The 18645-nt window shown below is 36.1% G+C and overlaps 1 protein-coding gene across 2 annotated transcripts; it reads left to right on the top strand.

Moving 5' to 3' along the window:
- The first annotated feature begins 4159 nt into the window (after positions 1–4159).
- LOC127951341 (vacuolar protein sorting-associated protein 4B) lies at positions 4160–18108 on the top strand. Of its 2 annotated transcripts, XM_052549189.1 has the most exons (13): positions 4160–4296; positions 5136–5247; positions 5354–5454; positions 12592–12703; positions 12941–13088; positions 13611–13669; positions 13850–13969; positions 14119–14275; positions 14395–14543; positions 14738–14819; positions 15363–15582; positions 15700–15840; positions 16845–18108. In XM_052549189.1, exons 1-13 carry the CDS (start codon positions 4276–4278, stop codon positions 16944–16946), a joined length of 1524 nt encoding a protein of 507 aa, XP_052405149.1. In that variant the 5' UTR covers positions 4160–4275; the 3' UTR covers positions 16947–18108. The 2 variants fall into 2 exon arrangements, with proteins under 2 accessions (XP_052405149.1, XP_052405150.1); XM_052549190.1 differs by lacking the exons at positions 4160–4296; positions 5136–5247; positions 5354–5454 and adding an exon at positions 11709–11954.
- Positions 18109–18645: the final 537 nt, after the last annotated feature.

The raw sequence follows: 18645 nt of genomic DNA, 5'->3' as shown, positions 1-18645 counted from the left end.
CTGCTTTCAATCGCTGGAAACAACTGATGGACCTGAAAGAAATAAGGCTCAACTCCGAACTTGCAAAATTTCTTTTGGATTGGTAAGTTAGATGCTGTTAGTATTTCGCTAGAAGTTTGTTTTATATGTTTGTGTATTTTTTCAGGAAGTTATAACATAGAAATGTATCGAAGGCTGTTCGATAAACGTGCTAATGTTAGCGATGGCTAACCGTAGCTGCGTTTGATAATTAGCTAGCTATAACTTACCCATTTTTTTATATCATAACTAACCTGCTTTGTCTAGTCTGTTGGTCTTTGCTTCGTGGTTTTTCTGTGCGTGAGAAAATTGATGTGTGGCGTGAGAGCGTGTGAAAAGAGTCAATTGCATGTGTCTCACGGTGAATGCTTGAGGGTTGGCAGCTCTGGTTACCTTGGTTGGCGCTAGCTTGGTCAACATCAGCTGTTGTGAGAATGCTGTCTGTCAAATTAATTTAAAGGTGCTGTAGGGAACTTTTGTAAAAAAATATTTTTTACATATTTATTAAACCTGTCATTATGTCCTGACAGTAGAGTATGAGACAGATAATCTGTGAAAAAAATCAAGCTCCTCTGGCTCCTCCCAGTGTTCCTATTGCCATTTGCAGAAATTCCATCGCTCCCGGTAAAAAATAACCAATCAGAGCTGCGGTCCGTAACTTTGTTTGTGTTCAAAATGTAGAAAAATTTATATAATAAGCGAGTACAGCATGAATCCATTTTCCAAACCGTGTTTTTGGCTTGTCCTGAATCACTAGGGTGCACGTATAATAAGTGTTTATATTCTGACTATTTTAGATTGCTCCGGGGGTACCACGGCGGAGTAACACAGTACCTTTGTGATTCTTCATAGACATAAACAGAGAGAAGTAGTTCTGGCTACGATGTTCTTCCGCAAGACGCAAGCAGTTCTGTTTATTAACCGCTAGAGCATCAAAAGTTCCCTACTGCAGCTTTAATTCAAATAATGTGTATATAAAACTCAAAATGTAATATGAACAAAACGAATATGAACATATTCACTGGTAAAGGTGAAGAGGAGTAGCGTGAAGATGTCATGTTTCAAAATCACTTGACATCACCCAACGTTCCTCTGGAGGCAAAACGTCCTCTTAGGCTTCGGCTATGGCTCTAGGGTTGTTGTGAAGGTAGGGGCGGAGCATAGAGACTTATGCCATTTCTCGTTTGTTACTCTAGAGTAGACCAATTCACTTTATTGAGGCATACTGCCCCCATATGGTATGGAATGTGGAGTATGACTTGATTTTTTTGCCAGACATGACAGATGGCACCTTTAAGAGCAACATTGTACATTCAAAATAAGTTTAAAAACCAAATGACTTTACAACAACTTTAACTACCACATTCTCAATTTTGTAAAACAATTTTGGAAACATACTGTATAAAATCGATGACAATAACTGGATAGGTTTTGGGCGGGAAATTTGATCATGGCACTGCGTCATTACGTCACACCTGTAAACATAATAATTAGATGTCAAAAAATAATTTTGATGGCAGATTGCATATATGCATATTTTATGCTGCATTTGCAAGAGAAAACTTTGATCTTTTATTTAGGTGAAAAACTATAGTTTCTGTGAAAACATGTTTTACTAATGAGTATCATTACAAGAGATTTGTGCAATGAACATGTTGAACAGTTGAGAATTGAACCTGCAATAGAAACCGTGTCGGTGGTAAAGGGTTATATAGGAACATGTAACCACCTGTCTTGATTTTTATCGACAGCCACTGATATATATATAGATCAGTGTCGACAGCCAGAGATGGCACTAAATTTGACAGACATTCGCCATAATTCTTTATGCAGGAAAAACCTTGCCTTGAATTAAATGCATTTCATATTTTATTTTTAAGTAGAAAAGTTTCAAAAAAATAAATAAATAAATAAATAAAGATTAAATTAAAATGTTAATTAGCATTAATTTATATTTAATTTAGTGATTCTTCTGAGTAGCACTAGTACCCATCCCACATTTGAGAACCACTGCCTTAAACAATCTTAATTCATTTAATTTTTACCGACATTTATGATTAACGTCATATGATATTCAGAAAACATGAACGGAGTATGTTATTTTTGAGACTATTATACGGTTAAAAATATAATACACCTAATGCATGGCATTCACATCAGAAAAATATGAAAAATCTCTAAAAGACAGAAATTAAAAGGACGGGAGTTTTTGAAAAAAGGCTCATTTTCCAACTTAAACAATTAACCAATTGAGTTTTACCATTTTCAAATCCATTCAGCCAATCTCCTGTAGCCAGTCGTTGAATCTGTTTTAGACCGTCAGCATCTCACTCAAAAATGCCCAAAGAGTTTAGATTTTTTTTTTTCCTATTTAAAACTCGACTCTTACTGTAGAAAATGGCATTTCTCTGCACTCTCCCTGTACAGTCTCAGGTTCACTGCCAGATGCCTCAGTGCGTAATGTTTTGTTTCCATTGTGTCTGTTCACATATATCTGGTGTATGTTATGTGTTAATACTCTGCCTGGTTTGTCAGGTCATCTTGGACACGATCCACCGCAGTGCTGTGCTGTATTCCATCTCATGCGTCAGATATTTAATCCCGTAGAGTTTTATTGCTATGTCTATGACATCGTTTTTGTCTTTCAGTGAGAATGGATTGAAATTAATGGGTTTTCTTCTTCCATTGTGAAATTTGTGAGTTGTCTGTCATTTTAACACAGACCACCCTTAGTTACGGCCATAAAAAAAACTTTAAGGAGCAAAAACTTGAAGGACAAAATATTACGAGGAGCTTGAGATTTTGGGTTATTTAAAGGGGTCATATGACATTGCTAAAAAGAACATTATTTAGTGTATTTGCTGTAATTATATGTGTTTATGTAGTTTAAGGTTAATAAACCACATTATTTTCCACATACTGTATATTATTGTTTGTCTTCTATGCCCTGCCATCGTGCCTCATAAACATAAAACCATGTCTGCATTTGAGATCTGAGAAATTACATTTGTGATGTAGACATGTGGGGGCGTGTTTAAACGAGGTGTTCTAGGAGGGTGTTGTTGACTCTTAACTTTTATAAAGAATATCTCTTTGGATTTGAGACTTTAGTCTTTGCAACTTTACAGATCTTTTTTAATGCACCAAGAGCTTGTAACACTCCAAAGAGAAAGGAAACATTGAAATCGCATCATATGACCCCTTTAAGGTTCATCTTCTGCTAGTAGTCTTGGTCTGCAGAGCAAAAGTGGGCGTTTATCACCTTGTGGTTGTTTTCAAACTGCCGGGTGTTTCTAAATCATGCATCTAAATGATCCAAGATGATCCCCCTTACCCAACCCCACCCCTAAACCTAACGTCAATATGACATCAGCTAATCAGGTATCATGGTGTAAAAACATCCTTATCTGGTAACTCCCATTACTTTCCTGCAGAGACCTATACTTGTGTGCAGTTGCATTTGATTTGGCGTTTTGGAAAGATTTTTTTTTCTGTTTTAAGATGATCAACAGTGCCACCTACTGACCAGCCTCAGACTTCACATCTATCCCTTACAATCTTATTTTTCATCAATTTAAATTAATTAATCTAAAAACTGATTTTATAGAATCCTAGAATTTTACACCACCATACAGCAAAATAAATAGATCAATAAGTAAAATCAGAACTAAAAGAATATACTACTAATATAGATGTTAAAAAATGTTCACATAAATATATTTCTTTGCTATTTTGATTCTTAGTTACTTATAATTTTGGACATAATTTACATATTTTATCTATGGAACTATAGCTATTTATATTGCCCAAAATATACTTAAATATACATTTTGCATTTATTTATTTTAAGGTGGAATTTTTTTTATTTTTTTTATTTTTTTGCCCCTTAAAATACATTCTGTAATATTTTTTTGGAATTTGAAAGTTTAAACGAACTATATTTTATTTTGTAAAAATATATATCTTTTAAGATATATATCAAGCCAAAATTAGAATTAATTAGAATAAAATAAAATTATATGGATAAACTGGTCTTTAGGTGGAACTAGAGGTGGTCAGGTCAAAATGCATTCATCCATTCCCAGCTATAATGATATTTTCCTGAGTGTGAGGATGTAGAGGTCGCTGTTTGTCGTGTTGTTCCTCATTATTATCATGCCTGATCTATGAGTCGGATGGGTGTTCACAGACTGGATATTCCACGGCCAACAATACCGAAACTCAACAGAGAGCGACTTCACAACAAATCAGCGTGACATGGAGCCGACCAATTTACAGGTAAATAAACCCATACAGAAATCATGAATAAGTGTCCAGAAAGTGTACATTCACAAGACTGAGTGTTGTTGTAGGCTAGTTTGTAATATTTAATAGCAGATCCGTGTCCATTTTCTTTTGTAAAAGTTGTTTTGGTTGTTTAGAAACCATTTTTACATTTACCACTCTTCAAATTATTGTCATTATGTATGAATGAAGTTAGAGTTGTGATTTAAGTTATCTTTAAGTAAAAACCTAATCGTAATGAAGACACAGGCTATGTTTTTGGACTTAGCAGTGATTCCTGAAGCCCACATGATGCCTGTAAATGCTGTCTATGTAGGCAGCGCAATAGTTTTTGAGACACGGTCATAACTCAGATTTCTCAAGATGTTATCAGTTTAAGGATGAAAACAGTTTTGGAAATATGTTTTTAAGGCATCAGCCCCACCAGACCGCCAAAATAATTATAACTTTTAGCCATAAATCCATATTTACTGATGTATTAAAATTAATTGTGTATTATTATTTAAACCACACTATGGTCACAGATTGAGACTCATGATGTTAAATTCGTTATAATTAAGTTATGTGCATTTTCCACTAATTCTTTGTTCTAGTTTAATGGCACCGAATAATATTTTGTACTTGTCAATATAAATCACTTTATATGTGCAATACATTATAGTTTTAAATTTTTAAGTAAATTTAAATTAAATTAAATTGTATTATGAAATGTTATCACATGTTGTGTAATGATGCTTTCAGAATATTTATACTTCTTACACTACATTTAAATCTCTGCATAGTGGTTTATGTCTTGAGACAATAAGCGCAATTGCACATGCTTCATTTTACAGAAAGCTATAGCTATAGCCAACAAAGCTTCACAAGAGGACCAGGATGGAAAGTATGAGGAAGCTGTCAAATCTTATCAACATGCAGTGAAATATTTTCTGCATATAATAAAACGTAAGTGCATAAATATGTGACTAACCTATTTACAACAATATGCAATGGTCTGATCAAGTTTCTTTTTCCTGTTTTTTTTTTTATCTCTTTGTTTCCATGCATTTAGGTGAACCACAGGGTAAGGAGGGCAATCAGAAGATCAGAGATAAGTGTAAGCAGTATCTAGACAGAGCAGAAGAGCTCCAAGACTATCTTGATAAGAAAGAGGTTACTATAAAATTATCACTGTTTCATTGTGCATTTATGAATATGTCCGAGCAATTTGGACCACAATAGACAAAAGAGTCTCACTTAAAAAAAAATTAAGAAACATTCAGATAGATCATGCTGTCTATGTGCAGTCTTCATAAAACCACCTGTCAACAGCAGTGTATTACAGTTTATTAACACAAGCTGGACATTAAAACATCTTTGGTCACTAATATAAGTGATGTCGAATAGTAAAAACAATTTAGCCCACTGCAAGAACAGTGCTTTGAAGCATGGAGGCAGCATCATTCTGTGGCATGAACTGAATACATGCAGAGGGAAGATTGAGAAAGTAAATGAAAATCCTGATGGAAAACATACTGCGGTCAGCAAAACCACTGAGCACACTGACGTAGTTTGAAATCAAATGAAACATTACAGACGTGGCCTTATGGTAGTGCAAGTGACACATTGAGCTATTGCTCTCATATGGGTGGTGTGAGTCTGAATCTAGCTAGCAACATTTCCTGACCTCATTTCCTCTCATTTACTTTTCCTTGAAATATACGTTTAGTGGGCTTATTATATTATATTATATTATATTATATTATATTATATTATATTATATTATATTATATTATATTATATTATATTATATATTATTGCCTTTATTTAAATGGCACTTTATGAAATACACATAGTTTCAAAGCAGTTTTACAGTGATAAATAATATTTCAGTTGTGCAAATGATATTCAGTTCTGCTGTAAAGCAGCAATAATAAATAGTAATTATTCAGTTTAAGTCAGTTCATTGTTTCAGTTTGGTTTAATAATTGTGAAAACTTCATCAGTTATATATTGTTTACTGAAAGTAGCAAAGGATTCTCATTAAAATACCAATGAGCTTTGCAATATGATATGGTCAGAAAATGAAAATAATGTGATTGTTTTGTGTGATGGTTATGTGTCAGAAAAATAAACAACAGTAGACTCAGTACATAGCCCTGGGGGTCTCCAGAAGCACTAAGCATGAAGGAGGCCTGTTTTGTGTCCTGACTGTGGTCTGTTGCATATTACAGTATCCAGTTGCAGACTTTAAAAAAAAAAAAGGTTTGACCAGGTATGCAATGGTTTCCAGTTAGAGGGTGTACTTAGGGCATTTAAGACGAAAGTCTTAGATGACTGTTAATCAGCAAAACTTTGTCCTCTTGATCTCAAGTTCTGGCTGTCTAATAACAACTGGGTGTCTGGGAGTCAAGTCACCTTTATTTATATAGCGCTTTAAACAAAATACATTGCGTCAAAGCAACTGAACAACATTCATTAGGAAAACAGTGTGTCAATAATGCAAAATGATAGTTAAAGGCAGTTCATCATTGATTTCAGTGATGTCATCTCTGTTCAGTTTAAATAGTGTCTGTGCATTTATTTGCAATCAAGTCAATGATATCGATTCAGATGAAGTGACCCCAACTAAGCAAGCCAGAGGCGACGGCGGCAAGGAACCGAAACTCCATCGGTGACAAAATGGAGAAAAAAACCTTGGGAGAAACCAGACTCAATTGGGGGGCCAATTCCAGGCAGCAGCAAAGTCAGATTTTGCAGAAGAATCATCTGTTTCTTGTGGTCTTGTCCTGGTGGTCATCTGAGACAGGTTCTTTACAGGGATTCTGTATCTGGGGCTCTAGTTGTCCTGGTCTCCGCTGTCTTTCAGGGATGTAGCGTTCCTTTCTAGGTGCTGATCCACCATCTGGTCTGGATACGTACTGGATCCGGGTGACTGCAGTGACCCTCTGATCTGGATACAGACTGGATCTGGTGGCTATGGTGACCTCGGAATAAGAGAGAAACAGACTAATATTAGCGTAGATGCCATTCTTCTAATGATGTAGCAAGTACGTATGGTGTTATGGGAAGTGTTCCTGGTTCAGGTTTACCTAATTAATGCAGCCTAAAGATCCTTTAACGGATTTGGATATTAAAAGCAAATTAGTATGTTATGTGTAAACCAGGTTAAAGAGATGGGTCTTTAATCTAGGTTTAAACTGCAAGAGTGTGTCTGCCTACCGAACAATGTTAGGTAGGTTATTCCAGAGTTTAGGCGCCAAATAGGAAAAGGATCTGCCGCCCGCAGTTGATTTTGATATTCTAGGCTTTATAAGTAATAAGCAATATTTTAAAATCTATATGATGTTTGATAGCAGCGTTGACAGGACTGGGCTAATATGGTCATACTTCCTGGTTCTATAGTAAGAACTCTTGTTGCTGCATTTTGGACTAGCTGTAGTTTGTTAACTAAGCGTGCAGAACAACCACCCAATAAAGCATTACAATAATCTAACCTTGAGGTCATAAATGCATGGATAAATATTTCTGCATTTGACATTGAGAGCATAGAACGTAATTTAGATATATTTTTGAGATGGAAAAAATGCAAACCTGGCTTTCTAGAAACCTGGCTTTCTAAGGAAAGATTGCGATCAAATAGCACACCTAGGTTCCTAACTGATGACGAAGAATTTACAGATCAGTCAGCATGTTTTAGACAGTGTTCTAGGTTATTACATGCTGAATTTTTAGGTCCTATAATTAATCTGTTTTTTTCAGAATTTAGCAGTAAGAAATTACTTGTCATCCAGTTTTTATATCGACTATGCATTCCATTAGTTTTTCAAATTGGTGTGTTTCACCGGGCCGCGAAGAAATATAGAGCTGAGTATCATCAGCATAACAGTGAAAGCTAACACCATGTTTCCTGATGATATCTCCCAAGGGTAACATATAAAGTGTGAAGAGTAGCGGCCCTAGTACTGAGCCTTGAGGTACTCCATACTGCACTTGTGATCTATATGATACATCTTAATTCACTGTTCAAGAACTGATGGTTGTCATATAAGTACGATTTAAACCATGCTAATGCACTTCCATTAATGCCAACAAATTGTTCAAGTCTATGCAAAAGAATGTTGTGGTCAATTGTGTCAAACGCAGCACTAAGATCCAATAAAACTAATAGAGATACAACCATGATCAGATGATAAGAGCAGGTCATTTGTAACTCTAAGGAGAGCAGTCTCAGTACTATGATACGGTCTAAATCCTGACTGGAAATCCTCACATATAACATTTTTCTCTAAGACTGAATATAATTGTGAGGATACGGCATACCACCTTTTCTAGTATCTTGGACAGAAAAGGGAGATTATAGATTGGTCTATAATTAAGTAGTTATTTGGGGTCAAATTGTGTTTTTTTGATGAGAGGCTTAATAACAGCCAGTTTGAAGGTTTTGGGGACATATCCTAATGACAATGAGGAATTAATAATAGTCAGAAGAGGATCCATGACTTCTGGAAGCACCTTTTTTAAGAGCTTAGATGGTATAGGGTCTAAATGTTGTTGGTTTAGATGATTTAACAAATTTATACAATTCTTCCTCTCCTATAGTTGAGAATGAGTGGAACTGTTCCTCAGGGGGTCTATAGTGCACTGATGCGATACTGCAGCTTACGGCTGAATGGTTACAATTTTATCTCTTAATAGTATAGATTTTAGAAGTGAAGTAGTTCATAAAGTCATCACTGCTGTGATGTTGGGAAATGTCAACACTTGTTGAAGCTTTATTTTTCGTTAATTTAGCCACTGTACTGAATAAATACCTGGGGTTATGTTTGTTTTCTTCTAAAAGAGAAGAAAAGTAATCGGATCTAGCAGTTTTTAATGCTTTTCTGTAGGATAGGTTACTTTCCCGCCAACCAATACGAAATACCTCTAGCTTTGTTTTCCTCCAGCTGCGTTCCATTTTTCGGGCTGCTCTCTTTAGGGTGCGAGTATGCTCATTATACCATGGTGTCCTACTGGTTTCCTTAACCTTCCTTAAGCGTAGAGGAGCAACTGTATTTAAAATGCTAGAAAAGAGAGAGTCCATAGTTTCTGTTACATCATCAAGTTGTTCTGAGGTTTTGGATATGCTAAGGAATTTGGAAACATCAGGAAGATAACTTAAAAAGAAGTGATGGCTCATCCATACTTTTAACAAGAAGTAGAATTTACAATTTTGGCTATATGAAGTTTGCACAAAACTAAATAATGATCTGAAATATCATCAGGTGGCAGGTGAAGTGGTTGTTCTGTGATTAGACAGTGACGCATTAGATGCTCTTTCATTGTTAAGTATTGTTCTTGAAGTTTATTTTTAGGGTGTTGGCTTTTTTAAAGTTTGGTTAGTGTTTTTTTTTTTTTTTTTACAAGTAAAAGTTTTGTCCTATCAGTATCATCAGACTATTACAGATACCGAAACTCATTGTTTTTTTGAGGGGCCCTGAGGAGCTCCTGTATGTCCCCATTAGAACTTGATGTGTAGCCTATCTCTCAGAGGTCTGTCAATAGAAGTGGCACACAACTTTAAATTCTTTGGTGTGTCACTACACTGATGACTTCGCATTTGCACTGAACACCATCCTTGTTGAAGCAGACACAATCAACACACTCTTATGGTAATTTCTAAATGTTTTTAAAATGGATGGCTTAAGGTGCAGACACACTTTGGTGATATTCCGTGGGCAAAAAAAGTTTCATTGCATATTGCAAGTAAATAAGAAGCACAGCTCACGTAGAACAAATCTGTGTGCATATTTCACTCTCATGTGAAATTCCAGCTTAAGTTGATTTGTATTGACATGACTTGATTAGATCCATGAAATGTTGTCAAAGAGCAGTCAGTGTTACTTAATTTGATTTAATTTGTCTGTGATTTCAGTCGTGCATTTTTGTGCAATCTTATATCACATCGATGGTTAGGTTTATTGGTGGGGTTAGTGGTGGACCTTCATGCTTTATTTTTTTTTAAGACACATTTCCAGATTAATCACATTATACACATTCCTAAAAAATCACCACTTTGTAAAATAGCTCTCTTGTGAGATCATGTTGCTTCCACTTCCTACAGTGATGCATCTAAACTGAAGAACCCTTAAATCTCTTGTATTAAAAAGGTTCAAAGGGTCCATTTTGATTTCATGTTATATAAAGGTATTGGACCATGTATACTTAAAAAAAATGCTATATATATATATATATATATATATATATATATATATATATATATATAAATCTATATTCTCTTTGGCTACACTACATTCTGTTTTTGTGTTTCCTTACATAAATGTTTGTACTTGTTTACTCTGGTGTCTGGTGTTCTCAACATGGTTCTAAAGGAACAATAGCAACAGATGTTGTTTATTATAGTCTGCCATATTGCCATAGGCTATAATGTCTGATAATGTTTAAGCAAAGATATGGCTCATGCCTGTCGATGACCTCTCAGTTTAACAATGGAAACACTTGTTTATATCTCACCGATGACTTCAGACTTTTGGTAGCTATATCACTAAACACACTGGCCTCTTTAGATGTGAATGTGCACATTTCTAGTAGCCTTAAACCAACAAAATAATACAGAAGAGATTATTTTGAGTTATTTGTCACATTTTTTATTAGGCTACACTAAATAATTCTCAGGGTGGGCTGGGAAATATAGTTCGCTTACAGGTAAGTTGACATGTTTGGAACCTATCATTAATATTGAGATCTAATATTAGAGAAATGTCTAATTAGGTGATGAGAATAATTCATTCTACATACCAAGAGCATAATTAATTAAAACATAATGTAATGTATGGCAAATTATGAATCCAGTGATTTGGCAAACAGAAATTTTCATTATTAAAATGGATACGATTAAAACACATTATATTTGAAAAATCTGATATTAAAAACGGCAGTTTTTATTGTGTTCACTTATTTACCTTACAGATATTACAGAAGTATTTTGATGGTATAAAATATCAGGTGTTGAAACCATGAAACCAACATCAACCCAAAACCAGACATGCAAGCATTTCTGTATTTAAAGTTTGAGTGTCAGATTTCTTTGTGTCAGCTTTACTGAATCTCCCAGATAATCAGGGCAAATTGCTTATTCTTTAAGTAACTGTAATCACTGTAATTTGGGCATTCAAAATCTAACAATCAAATGGTTGCATATGATTTGTACAACACGCTCATGTAGTTATAATTGTTAATATTTGGTGGCATCAGCTTGAGAGAATCTTTCTTTTTGTTACTTACAGTAAATATTGAATATATCAAGTAAAGTTTTCATTACGTGTATTAATTACTTTTTTTCTCTCGTTTTTTTTTCCTGAAACCGTGGGCGTTTGTAAGGGCGCGCCGAATGTTGGGCAGGTCTCGCGCGTGTGACGCATTACATTTTTGCAACACGTGAGCGTGAAGGCGGAAGTGACATTCGACGTTTTAATACGGAAGTGTTTTTTCCTTCTTTTATTGTCCGATCTCAAAAATAAGTATTGAAAAATCATCAATTTACAGTCTTCGTTGTTTGTTCGTAAAAACGCGACAGTTTGTTAGTATACCACTGTGTTTATATTTCCGAAACACGCCGTTCGTTTTTGTTTTTTTCAGCCCCTATGGCTGCCAACAACAACAACAACTTACAGGTAAGTTAACAAACAATTGATCTCAGAGTTTATCAAACCGACTACAATACCATTAACTTATGGATTTAACGTTACTTAAGAGAAATATTACGTTTTATCGTATCTGTAATTCATATATTTTGCAGGTAATGGTTTTGTTGTAAATATAAAGAAATTGTCGCCCATGTCTTGCTAGCAGCCTCGTGTTTTCTTTAATTTCTGTCATATAATCTAAATATACTAACAAACCATTACGGTGGTAATCACTCTTGATTAATTGATAGGTTATAAATGTAATTTTGTATGTTAATCAGCAGGTAAAGATCAGAAAAGATAACAATAAGCAGTCAGGTGTTGGGTTTAAAGTGTAGCACTGCCTTTTGTTATCTGCTCATGAACGCAATTTTAACACCTATTACGATTTTTAATCGTTTTGGTCTCTCAACTGTTATAGTTTCTCTGTGGTGAACAGATGTCACATTTATCCTTTTGTAGTTTGTTTGAGAATTAAGGTGTGATTAAGTCTTCATTCATTCAACTGACTTGATACTCTCTTATACTGTCTTTTGTTATGGAAATAAAACTGGATTAATTACTTAATAGCTACATTGCATTTTCTGAAATCCATTCTGAAATAACTATGATATTTACCACTCAGAAAGCTATAGATTTGGCCAGTAAGGCAGCTCAGGAGGACAAGGCTGAAAACTATGAAGAAGCCCTTCGTCTTTATCAACATGCTGTTCAATATTTCTTGCACGTTGTCAAATGTAAGTATGCAGCAGAAATCAGTTTATACCTGTTCATAAAAAAGAATGTTTTAGCCGTGGAATCAGACAAACATTAAGTATATTGTTTCTATTGTACTATTTGTTTTTATCCAGACAGTAGTAGTTTCACTTGCTTTACACATGTTGTAATTAGACTGTTGATTTTTCAGGCATTGCAGTATTTGACACACGAGTGGCTTCTATAGATTTAACTGTCTTTTTTTTTTTGTTGTAAAGATGAAGCACAGGGTGATAAGGCCAAACAAAGCATTCGGGCCAAATGTGCTGAATATTTAGACCGGGCTGAGAAGCTGAAAGAATACTTGAAGAAGAAAGAGAAAGCCCCGGCGAAACCGGTGAAGGAGTCTCAGTCCAGTGACAAAGGGTGGGTGCTGTTGATTGGATGAATACAAACATACACATGCATTCATTTGAAATGTGTGCTTGAGTTCTCTGAATCAAAATGCATTAATTGCTAGTTGTTTTCAAACACAATACCGCTTAAAAATATAAATCTAATCTTGCTCTGATGGACATTAATAATACACAGGACTTGATCATTCTGAAAGCCCATAGCGTCTGCTCTCATGTCTATGCAAAAACAGGTTAGCAACTGAGACTGCGAACTTCCTCCTTTGCTGTTGTGCTATTTATATAACCATTCATTAGTCACATGATCTTCAGAAATCATTCTAATATGAGGATTTACTGATCAAGAAGCATTTCTGATTGTTGGCGATGCTGAAAACTGTTTCAGTCATTTAATAATAGAAACTTTTAAAAGAAAGCAATAATTTGAAATAAGTATTTTGTTACGTTATATATGCATTTACTTTCACATTTGATCGACTGAACGCAACCTTTCTGAATAAAAGTTGTTTTTTTTATTATATATTTTTAATCATAGGACTGAAAGTGATGGGGAAGATGATCCAGAGAAAAAGAAATTTCAGAATCAACTCTCAGGCAAGTGATTTCCTCTTCAAGAATGGGTCTGCTCCATTATTCTACTCACTTCAGTTATATTATTTTGAGTATGTTTTATTACTTGTAGTCTAAGGTGATACTAAGAAAAGCGGTACTGTTTTTTTGGTAACACGTTTGATGTGTTTTAGTTTGAATCTGATTTCTGATCTATTATCACAGGAGCCATTGTCATGGAGAAGCCAAACATTAAATGGAACGATGTTGCTGGGTTGGAAGGGGCCAAAGAGGCTTTGAAAGAAGCCGTCATTCTGCCAATCAAATTCCCACATCTCTTCACAGGCAAGTGGCTATATCAGTATCAACCAATGGGCACTGCTTTCACACAACACTCTTTAGTATTCAGCAGTGCCAGTATAGTTATATCAAAGCTGCAACTGAACCATTACTCTGTTGAAAGAATACCTCTAGTAACACAATTTCTGTCTCAGGTAAAAGAACTCCCTGGAGGGGCATCCTTCTCTTCGGGCCTCCTGGAACGGGCAAATCTTACCTGGCCAAAGCAGTAGCGACAGAAGCCAACAACTCCACCTTCTTCTCCATCTCCTCGTCAGACCTGGTGTCCAAGTGGCTGGGAGAGAGTGAAAAGTGAGTCTTGTGAGGAATGCTGTGGTTTTCATGGCCACATGAGGTCTCCAGTTTTTGATTGGTTAAAGTTGCTTGTCATCTGATTAAATGGGTAAAATGATCTCCTTTCATCCCCTCAGGCTGGTGAAGAATTTGTTCACTTTGGCTCGAGAGCACAAGCCCTCCATCATCTTCATCGATGAGATCGATTCACTCTGCGGCTCCAGGAGCGAGAATGAAAGTGAAGCAGCTCGCAGAATCAAGACTGAGTTTCTGGTTCAGATGCAAGGTGAGCCTTTTAAACATGTATTGATCGTCTGTAATAGGGATGTCCAACCTGCTCCAAACCTTATTAAACACACCTTAAAGAAACTAAAATTCTGTGATACTGAAAAAAATATTTCAATTGTAAATTCACATACACACACACATCATGTTGGTATTTGTTAGTTTTAATGAACCATTAATAAAAATTCATTATAGGTGTTGGTAATGACAACGAAGGGATTCTGGTGCTGGGAGCCACAAACATCCCCTGGACGCTGGATTCTGCCATCAGAAGACGGTAATAATTTGTTTTCATGAATTACTACAGGGAAAACCTGAGAGAGAACTGTCAGAGAGGAGTGATTATATCAGTGTCTGTCAGATAAAGATTATTTCACCAGTGTGATGCATCGTGACTGGATGACATCACTGAGTGACATCAGCTAGAACAGGTTATTCAACTCTTCAGTGAATCACCTGAAATGTAAATATGAAAGATCTACAGGTCTATACAATTTATAGAATAATCTGTTTGTGTGTGTGTGTGTGTATATTACTGCTTTTACTGTAGTTTTCATGTAGCCTTGTTGAGCATAAGAGATTGTTTTGAAAAACATAAAAAAAACTTTTGAACAGTAGTGTATGCACCTGTGACCTACACAAAGGGTGGCACTAGAGAATCTCACATATAAGATATGACTCCCATGCCTCCATTTGTGTTATTTCATTGTCTGACTGTTGTTGTAATATGTGAAAAATGGTAACAAAGAATGAGTGTGTGTGTGTGTGTGTGTGTGACTATCACTCTTTAACTGTAAGAGTATATGTTCATTATGTTTAGATTTGAGAAACGCATCTACATTCCTTTGCCGGAAGAGCACGCTCGTGGATTCATGTTCAAGCTGAATCTGGGCAGCACACCGAACAGTCTCACTGAATCAGACTTCATGACTCTGGGCAAGAAGACGGACGGTTACTCTGGTGCTGACATCAGCGTCATCGTCAGAGATGCCCTCATGCAGCCCGTCAGGAAGGTTCAGTCCGCCACTCACTTCAAACGGGTGAGTCCTCTGACACGGGTTACATCAACACACTGAGCAAATCTGAAATGAGTCTTACAATAATACATCTTAAATGAATTCCTCCCCATTCTAATCATAAACATTTTCTTTCATTAGGTACGAGGACCATCAAGAAGTGACCCCAATGTCATAGTCGATGACCTTTTAACCCCTTGCTCCCCAGGTGATCCACAGGCTATTGAAATGACATGGATGGAAGTCCCTGGAGAGAAACTTTTGGAGCCAATTGTTTCCATGGTGAGCATATTTTTCCCACCATCCAGTATATAATAATTGTGCTTAATACAGTATGTGACTATTGTTCATAAGAAAAAATGCTGCTGTGTCCCTGTGTCAAGCTATTTTTTGTCTTCCTAGAAATATGTTCTGCTTTATTTACATGCCCTTTAAATGTATAAATACAGTACTGTTCAAAATTTTAAGGTCAATAAGATTTTTAAAGAAATTTAAAGGATGCTTTAAATGACTAAAGAGTTTCTGAATGCTGGAAAAGATTTACATTTTTAAATAAATTGTTCTTTTAAACTTTCTATTCTTCAAAGAATTTCTATTCTTCAAAGAGTGAGAGAGAGGGTGAGAGAGAGTGTGTGTGTGTGAGAGAGTGTGAGTGAGAGAGATAGTGAGAGTGTTAGTGTGAGTGAGAGAGTGTGAGTGAGAGAGTGAGTGAGAGCGTGTGAGAGTGTGGGTGAGAGAGTGAGTGAGTGAGTGACAGAGTGTGAGAGTGAGAGTGTTAGTGAGAGTGAGAGTGTGTGACCGAGAGTGTGAGTGTGAGTGAGAGGGTGTCTGACAGAGACTGTGAGAGTGAGTGAGTGAGTGACAGAGTGTGAGTGAGAGGGTGAGAGAGTGTGTGACAGAGAGTGAGTGAGTGACAGAGTGAGAGTGTGAGAGAGTGTGAGTGACAGAGAGTGTGAGAGGGTGAGAGAGTGTGTGACAGAGAGTGAGTGAGTGAGTGACAGAGAGTGTGGGTGAGAGAGAGTGAGAGTGTGAGTGAGAGAGTGTGTGACAGAGTGTGAGAGTGAGAGGGTGAGAGTGAGTGAGTGACCGAGAGTGTGGGTGAGAGAGTGTGTGAGTGTGAGTGAGAGAGAGCGAGTAGGTGTGGGATCGGGAAAGGTCCGTGAGCTGAGACTCTAACTCAGGATGCCAATTATTTGTATCGTTTTATTTTATCAGAAACCTGTTGAATTGCAAGACGATTATGGTACTTTTATCAATTCCTTATCATGCTCTGCTCACACCCACAGCCAGACATGCTGAGGTCCCTCTCCAACACAAAGCCCACTGTCAATGAGCAGGATCTGGAGAAGCTGAAAAAGTTCACAGAGGACTTTGGACAGGAGGGCTGAACAGAGCCGGTCTCCACAAACCAAAGCAAACAGATTGTGATTGTCACATCTTCTCTCGTGCCCTTCACACGCCCCTCTCTTCCTTTCATACCCATGCTCTTCCTCTGACTGACAAGCCCCATCAGCTCAGGCTTAAGGATAGATCTAATCTGAAATGTGTATCTCTTAAAGCCCACCTCAGTTTTTCTTCACGTTAATAGCTGCTCTGACTGCAAGGATGCCATCAGTACCTTGTGACCATCATGCATCACTTATCATTAATGAGCGGTCTCAATCATAATTATCTGTGCTTTCTATGAATAACACAGTCAGCAGGACCTACAACAGATGTGCTGTAAAACAATTAGCAATTATAATTTGTTCCTAAACTAATACTAATGTCAGTTTTGTTTACATTCACATAAATCTGAATGGACAATAGTTAAGCTCTGATGACACACGAAGACTTTCCAGATCCATTTTAAAATGCTTTTGTTGGAAAATCATTCTAATGCTTTTCTTCACAAGGGTGGTGAGATCTGTCTTTCTAGAGCTGTTTTCCTTCTTGTTTGAGAACAAGGTTTGAATCTGTGCATTGGGATTTGATAGAACACTCAGAGATCTGCATTCTTTACACTCACTCTTTACAGGCACTCTTTACGTATACTACATATGTTTTTATCTCCATGTACATCATTACTTTCAGTATATTACTGTAAAATGTGCTATTCCTTCACTGAGATATGAGTTACATTATATGTTCAGGGGCTAATGTTGGACGTTCATTTAAATTCACTTGCTGAGGCTCAGAACACAATGTGCCTTCTTCGCATTTCCTTCTGTCTGTCTCTCTCGATCTGCATACGCATAGATGCACAAATGATGCTTACTGATGGTTATATAACTGTTTTTATAGGCAAAGGTTTGGGAATAATTGGATGATATTTGCACATTTCATTTAAAACTTTTCAAACGTATATATCAATCTGTATTCACTTATAGGGTGTTTGGTTTGCTGTTTAAAAACCTATTAAGACATTGTACTATTAGAATAAAAATGTAGATGTACTTGGTTTGTTTTGAGGATAAGTCTTGTTAAACAGACGGTTTGCAGACTGTTTAAAATTGGTTTATCGTGTTCATTTTAATATTCACATGTAAATAAAGGTTGAAATGAAACTAACTTGATGTATTTGTTCCTTTAATGCATATGTGTTCACACAAACTCCTAAAACGATCACTCCCTGTCAATCGGTCAGTTCTGTGTTTTTTTTATTTACTTATATTTTTGATAGTGGGTTGACTGACAAGCCATTGTGGGCGGTGTTTTTGAATAAAGGACTTGCAGGTGCATCTCAGTGAATTAGAATCTCATGGAAAAGTTCATTTATTTCAGTAATTCAACTCAAATGGTGAAATTAATGTATTAAATTCAATGCACACAGACTGAAGTAGTTTTTACATATTTATTAAACCTGTCATTATGTCCTGACAATAGAATATGAGACAGATAATCTGTGAAAAAATACTTTAAAATTCTGAATCATATATATCCAACAAAAGAATTTTTAAGAACGAGATTTAATGTTGGGGATTCAAATTTATGTCAAATATGTAAGGTAGAGATAGAAACGGTTAAACACTTGTTTTTTCAATGCAGTTTGGTAAACAAATTTTGGAATGATGCATTGAGATGGATGCAACAAAGAATACCTGTAAG

Source organism: Carassius gibelio, chromosome B2 (assembly GCF_023724105.1).
Source record: "Carassius gibelio isolate Cgi1373 ecotype wild population from Czech Republic chromosome B2, carGib1.2-hapl.c, whole genome shotgun sequence".
Lineage (NCBI taxonomy): Eukaryota > Metazoa > Chordata > Actinopteri > Cypriniformes > Cyprinidae > Carassius > Carassius gibelio.
This window is presented reverse-complemented; position numbering and strand designations above follow the sequence as displayed.